The sequence below is a fragment of the Leptodactylus fuscus genome, chromosome 4 (assembly GCF_031893055.1).
Source record: "Leptodactylus fuscus isolate aLepFus1 chromosome 4, aLepFus1.hap2, whole genome shotgun sequence".
Taxonomy (NCBI): Eukaryota; Metazoa; Chordata; class Amphibia; order Anura; family Leptodactylidae; genus Leptodactylus; species Leptodactylus fuscus.
The window spans coordinates 64,329,696-64,351,665 of record NC_134268.1 but is presented as its reverse complement, the minus strand read 5'-3'; the positions used below and the strand labels follow the sequence as shown (position 1 = coordinate 64,351,665).

Below are 21,970 nucleotides of genomic sequence, written 5' to 3'. Positions count from 1 at the left end.
TATCCAAAAAAAATGGTTCTGGTATCATAAGAAAACTGAGATTCTTTCACATGATGCCAAGAATCAAGAACAAGCTATAACAGAATCTGAGATAACATTAGTGAAAAAACTCAGTCAGGAAGTTCAACATAAAACTCAGCAGTTTGTTCAGGCTGCTTAAAAAAAATCACATTCCCCCTGTGTTATTATCTGGCCCAGCACTGCCCTCCTCCTGTGTCTGGCTCCTGCCCCCTCCGCAGTCACTACACCTTTCTTCCCCTCACATTAGGGCTCCATTTTCTTCCCTGCACTGTGCCGGGCTCCTCTCTGTACCTGGAGCTGAGGACTGACTCTCGTCTTCTCCTGACTTTGTGCCCCCTCCAGTGGAGCTGAGAATGAAGCGGACCCCTGCAGGAGGAGGCTTCTCCATGATAGCCCTGCTCATGGTGAGTGACCAGCAGCCCCGGAGCTGTACACTGAGGTGTCCCCGGGCACACCCTGTCACAGCCAGGTAACCTGTGCCTGTCAGCATGCTGGGGGTAGTAGTCCTCTTCCAGCAGCCTATGGAGAGGGATTCCTCAGGACTTGGAGTCTGTTGTGTTGTCATTTTGTACTTAGTAACACTTTGTAGTCTTACACAATGGGATGAGTGTCAGGAAGTCTGGAAACCTGCCCTGATCCTCCTTTATCTCCATGTTCTTCAGTCCTGTACTTGGGTTTAGTGTTGTGGTGAAAGATTATTGTCATGGTATATACATTGATAACTTACCGTCTGATCCCAGCCCTTAATATGACAAGGATCTAGAGATGTCACTGGATCTGGAACAGGAAAAGAAATCCTTGTTCCTTCTCATGCCTCCTTCTGACAGACAGGGGGCGTATGTGTAGAGATCACAGGATGGTCAATTGGATCTGAAAATCCTGACCATAAATATTATATATAGTATGACTCTGATTATTTATACAGGGCCCTAATATGGATCTTACATGGCCAGAGATGGCGTAAGTTGGGGTCCTGCCCTGACTTCCCTGTAGATCTGGCTGTGCCCCTGGTTTGCCCATTGATACTTTGTAGTCATTAGTCAGTGTTACTTCCTGAGAAATATGTAAGGAATGCCGGGAAACAAAGGCCCTGGGAGGCGCGGATACATCGTATATCTCTTCTTTATCACATATACTCTGTGTATTGTTTGTTGTTTTTAGTGCATTTAGACAATATATGAGCAGTATAAAAGTCTTCAGACAGGATTAATAGTTTGTACTGGTGGCATGCAGACTAAAATGTTATAGAAATAGAATATTCTATATATCACTATTAGGACTGGAAAATTAATCACAACATAACAAACCAAAATTCAGATATTTTGCATCTGCCTCAGCCTGTCTCCTGGAATAATTGTATAATTAATCATTTTATGTTGCAGCCGGAGATTGTCCTTTTATATTAGGAGCCATAGAGAGAATAGTATATTATATGTGCAGTCAGAGATATTCGGGACATTAGGGCATATAAGGAACCTTGGTAATAAGTCGATCACAGCGAGTCCGATTCCTGATGCAGTCAGGGAAACTTGACAAAGTGCCTATTTCGTCTAAGGCCCCACGTAGCGGGCCGCAACAAAAAAGTGCTGCAGGAAAAACCGCGGCAGCAACGCATCATGGTTTTTCCCGCAACAGTTTTTACAGAAAGTCTGCAGAGGTTTCCTCTGGAGACTTTCTGCTTCCATTATATTTATAGGGAAACTGCCAGCGTTTTTGTAGGTATAATGGACATGCTGCAATTTCCAAAACCGCAACAGTTTTGGAAATCTCAGTGTTTCCGCTGCGTGTATTTTTCTGCAATGTATGGATGGGATTCACTAAAACCATGTGTGGCGTTAAAATGCAGTTTTGAACCACAATGTGTGAATGTACCTCTAGGCAAGCCCTTTACCAATCCATTTGACTTGTCTATGTGCGGTTCACATTGTGCTTTTTTTTAAATTTTTCATAGTTTGAAATGTAGCACAACAACTGCAAGTGGATGAGCTTTAACTGCCAAAATGTTTTCAATCATTTTTGCTTTATTTATGTCTGTCTGTGAAAATGACGTCGTGTGCACAAGGCGATGCATGCATGTGATCAGTTTAGGTTTCCTATCACAGGCGATATCCTTCTGGAGCACGTGAATGTCCTGTTTCTATTCCTCAATGACAGATGGCGTTCATAGGCGGGTTAAAGTATCCGATCCCCAATTGGGGATCATGGCAGTTAATGGGTTAGCACCACCATGTTTGGGGCAGGTTTTGCTGCAGTGGAATTCAGACTAAACCACTGCTGGTTTTCTAGAATAACAAATCAGTAATAGACCCAGCATGTGTATGCTCATTCTAACAGCCCTGTGTGAATGGAGACTAACTCTCATAGGGCTTCCACAGATGTGGATATTGCATCTATAATTAACTGTAATATGAACCTTCCACTATAACACCTCTGAATTTAGATTACCATAAGGTTCTGTGGCAATCTACATTGGGAAAGGCACCAGTGCAATAACTCAAATAATAATACACCTGTCTATGGAAGTCCTGGGATAAATACACATACAGCAAGTGTCTTCTATGACTTTGTCTTATATTGGTCATTTCAGTCTGTTAAAAGCAGGAAAAATAAATCCTAGGTACATGATGAATCTTTGGGCAGATAGATCCTAATGATCAGATTATTGCCCGGCCTAAGAGATCACTTCCTCGGCTCTATCCATAACTAACATAGGCTTATGTAGGTGGAGAAAGTCTCCATCTCTCCGTCACCTCTGTAGTTGGTCTACTACTTGATCCATCTGCATCATCTGGTGGACAGAAGTCAGGACACTGTTCTTAAGATACACCAGGTATCTTCCAAGCCTTCATGACCTATCCTTCAATAAATATCTGAGATGAAGATTCCTATAAACAAGGTTTAAGCTCATTTATACTTAATTTATATACCTGTATAGGACTCATGAAAGTGCAGTATGAGTAATAACAAGGCTCTTTGTAAATGGTAATGTGGCCTTGAGCTAGAGAGTAATGCAAATGTTCTACCTTTAGCAAACAGAGTATGTAAATCTCAATTGACTCCAATGTTCAGTTGATGGTTGAATAAGCGCTGTGAGGACTATATGGTAGCTGTCCAGCCATCCCTATCTCACCCTGCGATAATAATCAGAATGAAATTACTGTAGACTCCGAAGAAGACCTTTTGCATTTGAGTTGAGGCCATAACTTTTATGCAGAATTGTGTTTGGTGACGATTGGTTCTGTTCTGTTAGTTACTGAATCAGATTGTATCTAATGTCCTGTTCTAATGGCTTATATGTAGGACATGGCTCCTTTTATCCGAGGTCGAAGCTGGATAGGAAGAGGCTTGTAGTACTGGCTGAGAGTAAAAAAAAACACATCACTAATTGTAACATAATGATAATATATCACACCACAAACTTCAGGTTATTATATTTTTCCCCAATTCATTGTTTGGGTTTTTTCATCTATAAATAAGAAATGGGAGTCATTGCTTTCTTTGCCTATTTTAGACTGTCTGACAGGTCTACCATCTGCTTTCCTAGGGTGATGTCAGTCACTAGGATTATATAATGCTGTAGTTTATGAATTTACAGGCCAACCAACAAGTGTAAATATTTAATAGGTATCTGCTTTACATTACCTGAAAAGAAGGGAATACAATATAACATGTGGTGACAATACCCATGATAGACAAGGCGTACCTTAGTAGGTGTATTGCACGTACTATCTGCCTCTTCTAAGCGGAAAGGATGTCATAATTTTTAAGATATTACAGTATATAGTTTGTTTTTGTTTTTTTGAGTGAAAATTATAGTTTCCCTCCCTATATTGGGAAAGCTTGTACACAAAAGCTCTTTGTATATTACATGACGAGTAGTAAGGTTAGGGTGTTAAAGGCTTAAAGAAACCAAACACCACCTTATTAAATATGGAGCACAGCAAGACCTCTGACCAGAAGCTGCCGACATACTGACTCTATCATGTATCCACACCACAAACTGTAAGATAAGCTTGTGTCTAGTGGTGGAGACTATGCCCCTAGTGGCCGGCTATGCAAACACAACTGCTTAAAGTAAAATACAGCGCCATGTATTCCAAGTGGTGGATGAACTGTATGTGTAAGGATTATTGGGCAAGTCTGCAAAATAGCAGAAGATTTGTGTGGTAAATGATAAGTTGTCTCATAAGTATTCTAGGCCTTTTCCTAAATATCTAAGGTCATGACTATGAGGCTGGTGGACATGGCTCTAACATCTGAAGCATTCTAGGTCCTAGTATCTCAGCGATAAGCCACACACTAAAAGCTGTATTCTGGCCAATGAAGAGCAATCTTAGGCCGCTTTCACATGGTCAGTATTGTGGCCAGTGTTTTGTATCTGTATACTGTATTAGTGTTTGATCTTTATATTCTTTTATCATTTTAGTTGCTAAAATTCATCTTGTTTGATAGATTACAGAGAAATTATAGGCTAAAGCTGTCGTTCTGGCAGAATTTAGGGATGTGATAAAATACAAAAAAAATAACAATAATTCACCTGGACAATCTCACGTCACTGCTGTGTTGTCTATTGTTGGCCAGCTTTGATGTTGCTTGTGTATGACCAATAACAATACAGAAGAATAGAGAGGAGCAGAACAGAGGTGTTGGAGTAGCATGGGAGTTTAGTTTATTTTTCTCTCTTAGGTAAGTAATACAAAAAAACGACAAATCTGTAAAATCATCTGTCAGGAGAAGCAGACATGTAAATCGATCTATTCACTCTCATTGGTTGTAAATTGGGAATAAGGCCTTGTGATGCCTTTTCTCTCACACACTTCAGGGTTCAGCGGTGCCCATTTTCATTGTTTTTCTAAAGTTTTATTTCCAATGAGTTGCCTAACAGGGGGCTGAAGTCTTGGTATGGTAGCACAAACAGACTTCCATGTCCACGTGGGCTTACACTTATTTAATAGCCCCTTCCATGTGATAAGCGCATCTCGAATTTATTACAATGTTAAAGACAAGAATTGCTCTGATCTTAAAAGGAATTTGAACATTTGCCTGCGGGCTGGGAGGGAGAGAAGTCAAGAAAAGGAATTTTGTCACTTCTAACTTTAGCTCAAAAGAAAATCTTGTGAAAGGTCCACAAAAATGAAGTCTAACAAAAATTTCACGTACAGACTAGTTAAGAAAAAAAAAACAGATGAGAAAGGGCCGTCACCATGGCAGAATGTTACATAAGCAAAGCATGTCCCAGAAAGTGCAGGATGTGCAGAAAGATTGGAGGCCGGCGAGCTGACCCGTCAACAATGAAGATGGCTCAGGGTTTTTCCATGGTGCACGGCCGCTCTGATCTCCAGCAGGAAGTTTACTGAACATGACTAATGTATGTTCTCCTTATTATACTGACTAACCCCTGACACAGTGTGTGTTATGTCTGAGAGCCTAGGCCCTGCAGCACGTACACATTGTATACAGTAATACATGCTGTATTAGCTACTCGGCAGCTCCAGCATAGAAATTATAGCACATGTTTTGGGGCTCACATTGGTGTCTTATAGCCAAGATGACTTTCCGATCACCTGTCCAGGGGGGACATGTGAAGTGGCCCATTGACTACGATGTGTCAGTGTTCAGTCTATGCTATCTGTTCTACACTAGGGTAGCAAATGAACAATTCTCATGTGAACATACTCTTAATAGGAACAATTTGCATTGTCTCTGTGTCCCGGTTTGCTAACCATTCCACCTCACATTGTGGTATTAGCCAGAATAGGAGGACGGACAAGGATCTCTGGTTGGTAGCCTGCTGAGGAAGATTCCCCTGTCTAGTTTAATGATAGATTTAGCAGAAATGCATACACATTTTTGTGATATTTCTAAATTATTAGTATATATTGGCTGTTAATAAATATAATAATAACAATGTCCCTGTTCACATTTATTCTATTGACTGCTAGAATCTATAGAAGACATAAGTTATTACACTAAGACTATTCTGCAAGTTAAACAAAAATAAATAAAGTATGGAGTGAAACCACCAGAGCAATGCTTTATGCGGGTGCAGATCGTGTCCTTAGGATCTTCATGAGTCTGACCTTGGGTTGTGTAGTAATACGAGGGAATATCGGCCAATGTGGATATGGTGACCATATCTAAAAACTGTAAAGTTTTACTGACTTGGTATCGTAAAGTTGCTGCTTTGTAACCATAAAAACTACTACTTTAGGGTTGGGCCTGTTACCTAGGATTTTGTGGCTTTTGAGTTATATTTTATTTTATGTATAATTGTTTGTTTTATTGTGTCTGTGGTGCTTACACTAGGCCATAGGGTGGTGGAACATACATGGCCACTAGATAGCTAAGTACTAGACAGAAAGGCCAGGTTCACATCCGCACAATGGACTTTTCTCTCCGCTGGGTTTAGTCTAACAATAATAGTCTATGGTGTCCGCAGGTAACCTCTCTTTAATAGCCCAGCTCTTCAGTGTTCAGAACTAGTGTTGAGCAAATAGTATTCGTCGAATACCTCGCCGGCATAGGAATGCATGTAATCAGCCAAAGACCAAGGGGTTAAACGCATCAAATATTCGATGCCGGCAAGGTATTTGATGAATACCATTCGCTCAACACTATTCAGGACCCATTACATGTATCCATGCTGCCCCAATGCATTTATCTTAAAGGACAATGCCCAAAGCCATACATATGGCCTAATAGTCATACATTATTCATACTTGGTACACATCAGCCACATAGTTTCATTAATGTTACAATAAATCATATTTCTTCTTAGTGTCTAACAACAATCCTCACTAGGGCATACTACTACCTAGAAATAATACTTTGCTGGCGACAGACAGGACATGTAGCGTGGCTTAGTCTGCTGGGTGATCACATTGCACATGTCGTACCACTTAGTTTTGGGTACAGAGAAGGCAGTCACTGTGTATGGGCAGGGTAAGCAGGACCCTTGACACTCTTAGGTGTCCTGCAAGAATTCCTTTATAGCAGATATATATCCTTGTGTCTTCTTTCGGGCCCTTTCTCCTCTCTCTAGCCAGCTCCTCTTTTGTCTGAGTTATATGTTCACAAGTCCCAGACCTATGATTTGCTTTGAGCAAAGGATATGGTTACTCCTAAGTGAAATGGAACAGGTTTATACAGGCCTCGAGGAAGAAAACCGGCTGATCGGCTTCTAGTCCTAATCTTGTAGATAAAGGAGGGGTATACCCCCGTACAGCAGCCAGTGAAAGCCCTGGTGATAAATACAGCATATCGTATGCTCTGTCCATTGCAATTACTTCATACACCGGACAAAAGAGAAAAAAAAAAAAAAATTGAAATCCTACAGTAAGCGACTATTCTTATCAAGTGTAAGCTAAAGTGAGGATTGAACAAAGGTCTGCACACACCCACACAACCTAGTGAGAACTGAAGGCGAGGGAGTGTACAGAACTCAGCGGGCGGTGGGATTCCAGAAGTCTGATCGCATGGGAAAAGTCAGTGACCAAGAAGGGAGGGTTTGTGGAGCAACCTGGTGATAAGGGATGAAACTGCTATCTGCTCTCATGAACTTCTATCCTATAAATATAGCAGCACATTCACTGCCCATAGCTATTAAAAATGTCCTCTGTAATACGACTACTGCCAATGTCATGGTTCAAAGGAAAGATCTAGAGTACGACTGGCAAAGGCTGGTGCCCCTCGGCATTGTGTGTGTCCATATACTATATTACACTACCTGTATTAATATACCTGTGTGTAGGAACAGAGAACTTGAAATTTCTGGGCCCCAATGCAAAATCTATGACTGGGTCCCCAGTACAGTATATACTGTATAATTGGCTCCAAATTCCAGCCTTATACTATAGTAAACAAAATAAAGCTCCCTTCATATCTGTAGTATTGGCAGTCCATTGGTGTAAACCGCACCTTTTACTGATCAATAGGTCTAGTAAAGAGTCGTCTGGTCTGCCCTTGTGAGTAAAATCCGTGTCTCCGATATCTTGTGAGCATGGCAGAGCCTTATTCACAGCTGGCACTGCTCCGCCTCAGTCAGGGCATACAGTTCTCTCCCCATAAAGCAAGGCTTTCAGCAATACACACAGAACTACTTCTTTTTCTTTCCTTTATGTGAAATTGCACTTCTATAATTCCTTTTATGGGTCTGTACAAAACAGGGTCACAATACAACCAGAAGCATAAGAAGCAAAAGCACTTAAATATTTTGCAGTTCCCAAATCTATTACATGTACTACAAATATGGGGCTGCTTTTTTCATTACCGCCCCTATGTGTCAATGTGTAATTGAATTATAGATCAGTGCAGAGAGCTACATATCTAATCCAGGGTGTGTAACTTTATGTTCCTGTTAATTTTTTCAAACTTGCAATTTATTTTTATCTTTTTTTTGGCATATTATTAAATGTTTGCTTTCTGTTTGTTTCCTGTATGCAGGTCATTCTTGGTATTGGACATGCCCTACATTTAGAGGTAAGAAACCAACTTGATGTTCTTAATTATTCCTCAAAAAGCTGCTGCCATAAAACTTTCACACAAAAAACAGCGCCCTCTGCTGCCTTTTTGAAAGAACTGCATTCTTTTAAAACTACATCTATCTCCCAAACTTGTCTTTTTTTACTTTTGTTAATCTGTAGTTTACTGTAATGTTCTCTGCATGACTTTGCCAATAATATATCTTTTGCTCCACTAAAGATGATAAAACACAACAAAAACCCGGATAAGAGAACCGTACAGTTAGTGAGACAGAAACGAGAATGGATCATCCCACCAGTTTCGATTTATGAAGAGCAAGACAATTCTTTCAAGAATCCAATTGCAAGGGTAAGTGTCTATTGCATTGTCTCTCACATAGGTGTCAAATTATGGAAATTCATTCCGTTTGATTTCGGCAAGATTATCGTGCAAAAGAAATTCCCATATCAACGCCAATCTGGTTTCCTGAAAGTATTTCACCCAGGCTACTATTTATTTATTCATTTTTCCATATCCTCCTTGCTAGATTCAATCTGACTTGAAGGTGGACAAATCTCGCAGAATTCGCTATTCAATCATGGGACCAGGAGTTACTCAGCCTCCGCTGGGTATATTTATAATAAATGAAAATACTGGTGACCTGAACGTAACTGGAATCGTGGACAGAGAAGAAATAGCAATGTTCTTTGTAAGTTGGAGCAAAGAGTTCTTTTAAGTCATATATTGTAATAGTTTATAGCAAACGTTCACACTAAGTGAATCTTACTCTTCTTTACTGAGGAATCTGCAATGTACCCACTTCTTAAAGGATATTACACATTATAGTCGGGGATTGCTGACCATTGTGTCCTCTAATACACAAACTAGGGGGAAATTCTACTTTCACTCGGATTACATCAGCTTTTATCAGTAATGTTAAACCTTGTCTTGTCTGTTTTAGCTAAAAGGCTATGCCCGAGACCAAAATGGCGTGGATGTTGAGCCACCTATTGATCTCAGAGTACGAGTTGTTGACATCAATGATAATGATCCAATTTTTGTACAAGAAACTTTTTTTGCGTCAATAGAAGAGCTGAGCCCTGCAAGTAAGTCACCGATGTTTACTTTTAATAGATAAGAAAATTGGCTACAAATTTAACTTTTAATGAATTTATGGATTGCAGTAAAAAACTTGAATATTTGATATTTGTGAATATGAATAAAGCCAGATAGAAGGGGATGTATGGGAACCTTACACTATTGGTAAAAAAGGAACACTGTGTTTCTTGGGGGGGTTGCTCCAAATCCGGAATGGATTTACCAGAAGGGAAGAGTATAAATGCTTTTATAAAAAGTCTTTCTTTCCATAATGTGTAGCCTTAGCCTTATACTGCAACTCTGTTGGTAGATGAACTTATGTGTGTGTGTACAATATATCTAGGTGGCCTTATGTAATCATTGGGGCAATCATATCTTACACTTTTAAGTAACAAACCTTCTAAATTTTAGATAAAACTATGTACTAATAATTTGTTTTACCTTTACACAGACACCCTTATTATGGTCCTAAATGCAACTGATGCAGATGAACCCAATACCATAAATTCTAAACTTGCCTACAGAATTCTGACTCAAGAACCTGGATCATCGGAATTTGTGGTGACTAAGACTGGTGAAGTTCTCTCAACTGTGTCTACACTTGACAGAGAGGTAATAACAGTTTATGTAGTATTGCTATTATATTTGATTATCATGAATGTATGCATATATTTGTTAGACCTATTCACATACAAATACTTCTGCGACAAACTTGCCACGTGTATATGTATCATAAGGCTATGTTTGAGTGAGTTAGTGACCTGGGCTAGGGACTTGCGGACTTCAGTCTCCCCCACTGACCTGGTGGTATCGCTGTCCAGATCTCCTACATAAGATGTGCCCCTGTGTGTGTGATCAGTGTTGGCACTATGATGCAGAAAGGGGCCTCCTTCTTAATATCTGGTGGGAGTGCGTGGGCATCTGACCAGTCTCAAATTCTGTCTTTAACCTGTACTTTAAAATCAGTGGCCATGCCCTCGTGCCCTCCCCCATTGACCCTCCTTTTCCTAATACCGGGTAAATACAAAGCAGTTAAGGGCAACCTCCTGCGACACTTCCTCGCGGCTGCCAGGGCAGTCATCCCTAGACACCGGTGCACTGCCCCCACAACCTCTTTGCAGGAGCCGCTCCAGGAATTCCTCCACATGCAGTGTATGGAGACGCTAGCAGCGGCGTATTCCGCTAACTCTTCCAAGTTTGATGTACTCTGGTAGTCCACCAGTACCTGGTGTCTCAGGAGTCGTCTGATTTTGTTAGCACTTTTTCTTGAGCTCTTGATAACTTGGGATGCGTTTCTGTGATTACATTCAGGTCTGATGTCCCTCTTTTTCTCCCTTCGTTTCTCTCCTTTGTTGCCCCCCTTGTCTTCCTAGTCCCACTCACATCTGCTCCCATGGGAACAATAGTCCCCGTAAAGCCCTCCTTCAGGCTCCAGCCCCTTCTCTCTTTTTTTTTTTTTTCGTGTTAATGCGAGAGCCTGAACTGAACCTTCCTGACTCTTGTTTTCTGGGCCTGCGGCCCTTGTTTGCCTTACAATATGGTGCTTCATGGCTTCCTGTTTTACATTTTGTTCCATCCTTTGTTCCTATTTGATTATATACACTTGAAAAACTTTAATCAAACTTTATTAAACCTGAATGAGTGAGTTACATCTGACATGTATTATGGGTGGAATCTGTGACACAAGTTTTGAGTTCTGCAGCAGATTTGCTGTCTATTCGTACATGGACTAACCTCATATATCTGACTGTGATCACTACACTATGTAACTCAAGATTATATCGCTATGTTAAAGGGATGTTATAAGCTTTAATTAACTTTCATGATAAAGCAGATGATGCCTAAATTAATATTAATATTGTCTGAGAAGTAATCCTGCAATGTCTATATTTCTTTTCTCTTTAGCAACAAAGCAGCTACACCCTGGTGGTTGAAGTGAGAGATCTAGATGGAGATCTTAGGAATGGCAAAGCCCAAACCGCTTCTGTCAAAGTTAAAGTAAAGGATGTAAATGACAACATTCCAATACTTGAAAAGGAACAGGTATGCTAAGCAAAATATTATCTAATTCATCTGGGGTGTAGATGGGACTCTTCCTGCATTTCTTGAAACACTTTTTATGAAAGTGGGGAAGATCAAGGCGGAGAAAACCCAGCCCGATAAATTTGCTTGATCTTGTGTTAGGCAGTTGATGAGCTGTACCTGAAATCTATATCAGTTCCTGACTGGCATAGATTTCAGTTCTGGCGAATGGGAGTGCACTTGAATTATTAAGATGTCAGTGCTTGTTCATAATTCAGACCGTATCAGCAGGAAAGTGGATTAGGACTGATGTACAGAGCAACAATCGTAATACAATTCCCCCCCAATGTGTATACTATGGAATGGTCGCACAAAAGGGCATATACAAATAAACAAATATTAGAGGGGGGGTTTTAGGCAAAAATATATTATTGATGTAACCTTATTATAGGTGATCAATATCTTTAACCGTGAAAACCTGTTTAATTCAGCCCATGAAGTAACTAATTGAAGTATGCAGCTGTACGCTATGCATTTGTATTCATCCAGGCTTCATCCATGACTTTGGTGGATATTGCAAACCGTGTAGAAAGAACATGAGCTGTCACTTATTTGTATTTATTTATTTTTAAAGTAACTGCTTTGATTGTTAGCCTGATCTGACTTTATATGGTATGTTTATTTATCTCCATTTTAGTATGAAGGAGACGTTGAGGAAAATCTTGCCAACGTTGAAATCCTACGTATGAAGGTGTTTGATAATGATGAGGAATTCACTGATAACTGGTTTGCAAATTTTACCATCGTGTCGGGAAACGAAGACCACTATTTTGAAATCGTAACTGATACTGAAACCAATGAAGGAGTTCTGATGCTGGTGAAGGTAATGTGAACTAACTGGGCATGTAGCACAGTAGTGTATGTACATTTACAATAAGCATACCTTTCTTATACAGAAGGAATTTCCTGTAATGAATAATATGTATAATATCTGTATAAAGACTTGTCATTTTAAAATTTTCTAAATTTGTGTAAATTACATATTGAAAGGCTTACAACCTTTTTCTAATAGTCTTTCCTGACAATAAATGGCAACTTTCCATAAGCCCACACTTGGTACCACATTGCTGCCACAGATCTCGCTACTGGCTCACCAGATCCATCCGGAGCGGAGAGCGCGGCTGGATGCCGATGCAGTGCACCAGCTTTCAGTCGCGGCTACCTGCCTTTTGGTGAGGAACCTGAGGCGGCCTCCGCCTCAGGTTCCAGACCGAAAACCTCCGTGTGAACTTACCCTGAAACTTGCCCTTTTTCTGAAGATTTTGGAATGCTTTCCATGTTTAAATATGATTTTAAAACAATATCTTCATAAGTCCTATTGCTTAACAATGGAAGACCACAGATTTGTTCAAATTTTGATGGCCACACTGTGGTAATATAAAAAAAGTTGGTTGTATCTCGTTGTGGTTTAAACATCTACGAAGAAGGTTAGTCAAAACTGCAAACCACATTGGAAGCGCAAAGGTTCAGCCTTGGATCTCAGCCATGGGTTCCAGAGAACACTTGCAGTTTTTAACCAGGGACTAAAAACCCGTGCAGACCTTTTAGACTGTCATATATCTGTATGTTTGATGTTTTATTACTATCCTGGCAGCTTTGTCTAATGTATCCCTTCAAATGATATTCATGTCCCCCCATTTTTTTTTTTTTTTTTTTTTTCAGGAAGCCGATTATGAAGTTATGCAGAATGCTGAGCTGAGTGTCGTCGTATCAAACCGAGCCGAATATCACAGTTCAATTAGGCATCTGGTCAGTGGGGGAGGAGGAATTGCAGGTGGAGCTGGTGGTGGTGGTGGTGGTGGAGGTGGAAAAGCCATCCCCATAAAAGTGAAGGTGAAGAATGTTCGTGAAGGTCCTGTATTCAAGCCCAGAAGGAAAATTCTTACTATATCTGAAGGCAAAACTGTCATAAATAAAATTATTGGCTCATATCAAGCATACGATGCAGACACTGGGAAAGTTGCTAGTCAAGTCAAGTAAGTGGCTTTTTTCAGCTTTCTGAATATAGTCATTTAATATAAAATAATTAAAAAAAAGGGCAATTCCAACAGTTTTAGGGTGGACCTGGATGGCAAGCTAGCAATTCTGGAGTTTGTCAGAAACTTCTTTTATATTGATTTGCAGTTGGTCCAGTATCTAACCACCCACTCCAACGTCATATACACATATTAACAACTCCGCATCATAAATAAAAAAAAGTGCACTTTCTGAGTTGTGCACGGTCCAACTAATAAAAACTTTAAATGAAATCTGAGACCTGCAGAGAATTCATGTACCTGTATGCAAGCCTTCATACAGCACGATACAAAACAGCCATATCAAGGTCATTTACATGTACCTTAAGGTTTAATTATTGGTTAATTATCACCTATCAACAATATGGGTGATAAATGTCTGATCACTAATATAGCAAACCCCAATTGAGCGTGCAGGACCATTAGCCTGGTCGCCTCTGTTGCATTACCGGACATACAGATGAGCATTATCTGCAACAGACACACAGATGGGAATGAAGTGGTAGCCCCGTGCCTTACTGCTCTATTCACAAAGGGGACATGGCATAAGATAGGCCTTGTCTTGCCATTAGTTTTTGGTTTTTGTTTGTTTGGGTTTTTTTTTTTTTTTTTGGGGGGGGGGGGTTGTAGATTGTGAGCCCTATATAGGGATTACAATGTACATTTTTTATTTATTTTTCCCTATCAGTATGTCTTTGTAGAATGGGAAGAAATCCATGCAAACAAGGGGAGAACATACAAACTCCTTGCAGATGTTGTTCCTGGCGGGATTCAAACCCAGGACTCCAGCGCTGCAAGGCTACAGAGCTAGCCACTGAGCCACCGTGTTGCCCCTTGTCTTGCCATTAGTTGTGAACACTAGTCATTAGGAGGAGTTGAGTTTTACATAGGGGCCTTTACACCCCTTCACCTCTAGCTCATGAACTTTGTGATTTAGATGTTATTTATATATGTGGTTTATTTACATTCCCATATTATTTTGTTACAGGTATGCAAAGGAATATGATCCAGATAATTGGTTTATGATTGATCCAACTACAGCTGAAATTAAACTCATAAAAGTGCCTGATCGGGAGTCAATATATGTAGTCAATGGAACCTATGTAGCAAAAATCTTGGCTATTAGTGAAGGTAAGTGTCATTTCGCACATAATCCATTTTTATTTTTTTCCCAGTTTTTCTGCCAAATTTTTGAGAATTGCACACACAAAATCCTAAATTTGGCTGCAGCTCATTGGCATGGCATACTCTTCTCTACACCAATATTTTGCAAAAAAAAATTTAAATTGAGCCAGTGTTCACTACACCAATCCCCCCCCACTCCTTTCCCTTCACTATTTTACAATTGATATAGATATAAGAATATTTCAACATTTTGCTTAGGTTTAAAATGAACAGAACCTTATTCTTAGTTCTAACTCAGCCACTGCGCTGTAAGTACATGCAAACTTCCTATGTTTAAAAAAAAAAAAAAAAAAAAGCAGCGTCTAATTTTTTTCTTTAATTTCATCAAGATATTCCAGGAAAAACTGCCACTGGAACTATTGCTATAGATGTAGAAGATGTGAATGACAACTGCCCTGTTCTAGTAAATCCAGTGCAGACGGTTTGCAAAAATGCACCATTCATCAACGTAACCGCAACCGATGCGGACGGATTTCCCAATGGTGCTCCACTAAAATTTACGGTTGTAGATGACCCTGCTGGGAACACTAAACTGTGGTCAATTGGAAAAACTGATGGTAAGAAACTGTTTGTTTGTTTGTTTGTTTTGTTTGTTGTTTTTTTTTGTTTTTTTAAAGAATAACGTTTGTCTAATTTGCTTTCCTGATGATGAAAAATAATTGCATTATCCCGCTAAACACTCATTTTCTATCCATAGGATGGGGAATAAGTGTTTGTTTGCTGGGGTCCAACCATTGGCACTCTCAGAAATCACATGTATGGATACCTGCAATGTCCCATTAGTACTCCAGGGTCCTGTTCTCTTGGTCGTTGGTGGTCCCAGTGGTTGGACCAGATGCTTTGATAATACTAATAATTATATTTATTAAAAAAATAAAAACAAATAGATATATATATATATATATATATATATATATATATATATATATATATATATATGTACATATAATTTTTTTTATTTTTTTTTCCAAATAATATTTAATGTGTGCTTGATACTCATCCTTCAGATCTTAGTTTTCTTTTATTTATTTTGATTTTTTTCTTAGATGTCAGTGCACAGCTAATCCCAAAAGATCTCTGGGAGGGGGTACATCAAGTTAAAATTCGAATAACGGACAACCAAGGATTAAGTTGCCCAGAAAATCAAGTCGTGAAACTGTCAGTATGCAACTGTAATGATGCTGTAGAGGCATGTAGTGAAATGAGGGCTGAAACTTCTGTAGGCCTAGGAGGAGGTGCCATTGCTCTCATGATACTAGCTTGTCTTCTATTACTATGTAAGTATACACTATGCTTTTTTTTTTTTTTTTTCATTGCAATAGCTGATGCTTTGTTGGTAGTATAGCATGTAAAATGATTGCAAAAAAAATTAAGTAATAGATACTTGTTTTTTTTTTTCTCATTATATAATAACAACATCTTAAAATTTTGTCATGGCTAATAAAGAAATATTTCCATCTTACGCATTGATGGTATATCCCTAGACTAATGCTTAGTAGGTGCTGGTCCCACTTCTGGGTTTATTGCCTATGTACTCAATTTCCTGACGTTATACTGTGTGAAGTCTCTGCCAAAAAAAAAAAAAGTCTTGAGAGTTTCAAAATAATTCTGATCTCAACAGACAGGAGAGGATCTCGTGGATATGCCATAAATACCTAAGATGGGGAAAACTCAAAATTTCATAGTCTGGTATCTTTTCTGTGCTTAGATGTGGGTGGGGTGTTCTCAATATTTTATTATGTATGCCATCATATTGTCTTAATTAATTTCTCCATTTCATGTGGCAGCTTGTATACATGTATCTGTCATGGAGTTAATATGGATGACATTTGCAGTTATCATTAAATAACTTTTTGCCTTTGTGACTAGTGGTGCCACTCCTGTTGCTTTTATGTTCCTGTGGCTCTGGAGGGAAAGGATTTTTGGCTGTAGATGGTCCTGAGCAGTCCATGCTTATACACAACAAAGAGGGGCCAGAACCTGTGGACACGGTGAGTGTTATTCCCTTTCATTTAAAATACTAAACAAAACGGCTAATGCTGTGTTTTAAGCTGTTATCTCTTTGGGGTTTTTTGTTTTTGTTTTTTTCTCCCCCCCCCCCCCCCATCCTACTGACCCTGCATCTTGGATGTCAGCTGACAATCCCAAATCCTCAATACATATCACATGTTCAGTTCTACTGAGCAAATGTGTTGTCAATGGGGAGAAGAGTAAGCTGCAGGTGGTTACAGCATGTGATGTTATTATACACCTATGCATTATGGTCCAAGCTTTTTCAGAGCATCGAGGTGCCTAGGATATATGGGGGAAATGTTTTTTGTAAACTTAGAAATAACTCTCATAAAGAAAACATGTAACTGTCATTTGCATTTGTTTCATTATTCGATGAATCTGTCTCTTAATGTAGATATTTATAGAGAAATAAAGGAATTCAAATAGAAAAAAAATTATCTCTTACTGTTCACTCTGAATTAACAAATCATTTGGAAAAATTGTTCTGATTATTTCTTTTTTCTCTCAACCATAGGCGGCTATTCCAACTACAATTGGAGCACTTGGTGCAGCAGGAGCTGGGGCTGGTGCTGGTGTTATGGCTGGGGCTGGAACAGGCATGAGAGATGGCTATGGAATGCAATCTATGGATGGTTATAGCAAGGAAATGTACCATTCAAGTATGGTGATGAATGGACAATACGATGAAAACCATGCTCTTCTGAGCAGAGGAGAAATGGCCGCTGGAGCTGGTAGTGGCGTGAGAATGAGCGGTGTGGGCTCAGCAGCCGGAGCTGGATATGGTTATGGTGTTGCTGGTGGTGGGGGAAGTCAGGCTGCTCTGAATGAAGAATTCATTAAAGGATATTTTTATGATGTAAGTATCCCATTATTAAATGTTACTTGCCGCTCCTTCCGTTTACAGCGTGAAAGCTGTCCCAAAAACATGTGCTGAATACCCTCATAATGTCTTTTATACTTATATAGTTATATTGGTTACAGAAATCACTGCTGTTAATAGCACTACCATATAGTTTAATTGATTAAGCATGTAGTTTCCTGCAGCCACCGCTAGGGGACAGGCACTCTTTTGTGCTTCTAGTCACTTCACCACTAGAGGTCAGCTCAGTTCCACTAATTTTTAATGTTGTACATTATTATTTATTTATTATTATTGTTTATTTATATAGCACCATTAATTCCATGGTGCTTTACATTTGGGGGTTACATACAATACACAGAATATACAGGTAGATATGATACTAACAACGACCGACTGGCACACTGGGGTAGAGGGCCCTGCCCGCGAGGGCTTACAATCTATGAATCTATATGGCAGGAAGAAAGACAGATAATAGTTATATCTGCCACATGTCCTGATATTTGTACTGAATTTCTGTTTTTCTACTGCATGCAAATTGGTTCTAAAAATTCCATTTAAATGTATTATGCGGTAATTTGCATCAAATCCGGCACCTCTGAAGATTGTGTTAATTGTAATGATAGAGACTGTATTTCATGCCGCCAGTGGTTACAGCAGCAGGAATCTGCTGAGAGTCCCCTTATTACAATAAACTAAGCAGCCTTTAGAAATGAACCTTTCACAGAAAAAAGACAAGCAAGGTACTCGCTGGATGGCTCCCTTCTGGCTTTCTCCCACCCAACTTCACTTGACTGACAGATCTCTCCGGTTTCCTAAAAGAAGAGTTCTTTCGAACGGAGCCCGGGAATGCAAGTTGAAACAAAAGTGTCCACTAGGCGGCTCCATTTCTCCCTTTGTCCAACTATATTTTCTTTGAAACACTATAGTAAGGCATAGAACCCCTCATTGCAATGAACTATGTTTTATTTAAAAGGTAAAAGTTTAAATATAGTTGGGCACAGAAAAAGTGCCCATCAAGCGGCTGCCCTCTAGCTTCTCTCTGTCCAACTCGGCTCAGGGCGGGTTCACACCAGTGCCCGGTCTCCACTTTCTGGTTTCCGTCTTCTGCCCAAGAAACTGGACAGGAGACAGAAACCCAGCGGTCAGTTTTCTAACCCATTCATTTGAATGGGTTTGCAAAGTGTCCACCCATGAACATCTTCTGCCTCTCCGTGGCGAAAACCTTTTTTTTAACTGGACACAAAGTTGGGCATGCAGGACTTTGTGTCCGGTTAAAAAAAAACAAAAAAAAACGGTTTCACTACGGAGACCAGAAGACGCTCACTGGTGGACACTGACTGCCGGGTTTCAGTCTCCTGTCGGCAGAAGATGGAAGCTCTCAAAGCGGAGACCGGGCGCAGATGTGAACCCGCACTTAGCAGTAAGGTTTTCCTACACACAGATTTGGAGAGACCAGTGCAGGAAGAAGCTAGAGAGGAGCTAGCCAGCAGGCAGCTCTATCTATGCCCACCCCTTCTAACTATGCATTCTGTGATGTACCACTGCATTTCAGAATAATAGTTTATTGTAAGGGAGTCTGTCAGTATTTCTTGCTGCTTATGGTATGGCATAGAAAATTTCTGACCCTTTCTCTTTACAGTTATTACTTCTTATTCCCTGTTACTTCCATTTTGTATATTGGTACAGCAGATGAGCATTTACCAGAACAATATGACTGGTGGAGCTTTAAAGAAGCTGATGCAAATATGTTCGGGGCTCCTAATCTCCCCCAAGGTCTTGCTGCTGACATATAATTTCTATAACTTAAAGAGGGCCTTTCACCTCCTCCACCAACTCCAGGTCTTAGTATTTGTTAATAAGCGCTGCTCCATTACTTGTTAGATTTTATTTTTTCTGTAGCTCCCACTGTTCTTGAGCAATAAATGCAGGTAGTTTTGGTGGCTAATATTCTACTTCTGTATTGTCAGGTGGGCAGTGTCATGCAGGAGTAGACAAGGGGGAATGATTCAGGGGTCAGAGGTGGACATTGCCTGCGCCTACCTGACAATATAGGGGAATAAGTGGAAAGTGAGGTACAAACCCTAACAGCACTTATTGTTCGGGACTTGATAGGGACCAGAGAAAGATTTCCAACTATTTTGGATTCAGCGGAGCAGCACCTTTATAAAATTGCAAAGAACAGGAGTTGGTGAAGTTGATGAAAGGTCCTCTTTAATGGTGAACTTTGTAGTGAATATTTCTCTTAGACAAAAGTATTATACGTATTTGTAAAATTTTTTATTATATTGCCATGACACTTAACAATGCTTTCCTCTTTATAATTTATAGAAAGTCTTGGGGTGCGCTGATGAAGACTTGGCCCAGACAGCAAAGGACTGTATTCTTGTTTACTCACAGGAAGGTACAGGCTCCATTGCTGGTTCCGTTGGGTGCTGCAGTATGATTGAAAGTGAATTTGAAGAGGACTTCCTGGATGATTTAGGAGTGAAGTTCAAGGCCCTGGCAGATATATGCCAAGGCGTAAGTGTAAATAGTGGCATGCAAATGTCACAGTATAAGTCCTATGAGGAGCTTCACCATGGCGCTATGGAGTCCGAAGTCATCACAGATGTTGGTGCAGTCCAGCATGAAGACGCTGTAGAAGAACACTACCAGTCTATGGACGTGTCATCAGAATCCCAGATTCATAGGGTAGAACCTGAGAATGTGGTGACTGAGGAGTCTTATGTGACTTCTCGGTATGTACAAGAACCAGTCATGCGAGGTAATCTGCTTGTAACCGAAAAATCATACACCACTGCCCCTGCAATAATTCTTGAGCCAGTACGCCAACAGAATATACTGGTGACCGAGAGGATCATTCGTCCTTCCTCTAGTATACATAACTTGGTTGATGTTTCAGATGGAGAAAATGTTATGGTGACCGGGAGGGTGATCAAGTCTGACCAAGGGTTTTCCGGCTTTGTGAGTGAGCCTCGCGATTCACAGTATATGCTGGTAACTGAGCAGCTACTTGCCCCTGGCGCTAATCTAAATGCCTCTTCTATAAGCATTCCTCATCAGTCCATGGCACAGAATGTAGTGGTGACCGAGAGACATTACACTCCTATAACCGCAATAAATGGGAGCGCCGTGATTCCAGTGGAGGTGTCGGGAGGACAAAACCTCGTAAAAGAAAGTGTCTCAATATTAGATGGTGGATTGCAGGGGCAAACGCACTTCAAACAGGGGGGATATTTGGTGGAGGAGTTACACCCAGCTAGTAATAATGTAGAGAAGTCATCCAGCAGGGTAACAAAATACAGCACTGTACAGTATACACGTTCCTAATGGGAGGGAAAAAAATTATTTTTGCGCATGTGAATTTTTTTTTATTTTTTTATAAATGAATACGTTTGCTGGTGAACATTCACATTTTTATCAAACCATTCATAGTAACAAAAATTACAATCCCTCCTTAGGCATAGATTTATATTAAATCTAATGGAGACAAATTATGTAACCTGTTTTTTTGGGGGTGGGGATGGGGGGGGGGTTTAAGCATTTTCACAAATATTTATCTTTCTCCATGCCCTTGAGTTCTTGGGCTCTTCCTGGGGAACTCTGATACAATCAGATGAGACCCTTACTGCTCCCCCTCCCCCCGCATAGAACGTAGTCTGACATAGTGAGACTGCAACTATATTACCCTCTGCCTCGAATCTTTTCCATCATATAAATTTGAGCAAAATTCTACCCGGTTATACAAAATATATGTATTCACAAATTGGAGTCAATTTCCCAAAATAGAGGCCCTATAAATTTAGTAACTATAGGATTAAGCTGTTTTCCCTGTTTGTGACATCTGGTCAGAAACCTGCCGCTTACTTAAATACGTTGCATTAAATATCCACCTTTGACTGTTTGCACACAGAGGTGAAAGCATTCCTGGTAGGACAGTGGGTTATCCTTGACTTTTAGGCTACATTTTTTTTTTTTAGTTTACTACAGAAAATACCTATTTCAGATATGCTTACAACAAAGACCACCGTAAAATAGTTGTTTATTCACTTGCAAATTTTTTTTTAGAAATTCATAGTTTGTTTAAAAAAAAATAAAAAATGAAATGACTTGTTTTATTCCCTGTTGTATAAACCTGTTGACTTGTAAATATGCTGTATTTTATAACTTTGCATCCCTAGATTATTTACATATTGTAATGTAACTATTTTTAAATGATTTTTTTTTTTTATTT

General features: G+C 39.8%; 1 protein-coding gene across 1 annotated transcript; it reads left to right on the top strand.

Annotated features, from left to right (window-relative positions):
- The first annotated feature begins 224 nt into the window (after window positions 1-224).
- Window positions 225-21,088, top strand: DSG2 (desmoglein 2). Its single transcript, XM_075270576.1, has 15 exons — window positions 225-425; window positions 8,464-8,499; window positions 8,722-8,850; window positions 9,029-9,190; window positions 9,443-9,587; window positions 10,031-10,191; window positions 11,485-11,622; window positions 12,299-12,484; window positions 13,324-13,637; window positions 14,665-14,807; window positions 15,191-15,418; window positions 15,908-16,138; window positions 16,731-16,852; window positions 17,389-17,730; window positions 20,065-21,088. Exons 1-15 carry the CDS (start codon window positions 375-377, stop codon window positions 21,064-21,066), a joined length of 3,390 nt encoding a protein of 1,129 aa, XP_075126677.1. The 5' UTR covers window positions 225-374; the 3' UTR covers window positions 21,067-21,088.
- The last annotated feature ends 882 nt before the right edge of the window (window positions 21,089-21,970 follow it).

Coding starts and splice junctions, on each gene's coding strand:
- DSG2 (XM_075270576.1), top strand. CDS start 375: ATGAAGCGGACCCCTGCAGGAGGAGGCTTCTCCATGATAGCCCTGCTC. Junction 426..8,463: donor CCATGATAGCCCTGCTCATG/GTGAGTGACCAG, acceptor TCCTGTATGCAG/GTCATTCTTGGTATTGGACA. Junction 11,623..12,298: donor CAATACTTGAAAAGGAACAG/GTATGCTAAGCA, acceptor TCTCCATTTTAG/TATGAAGGAGACGTTGAGGA.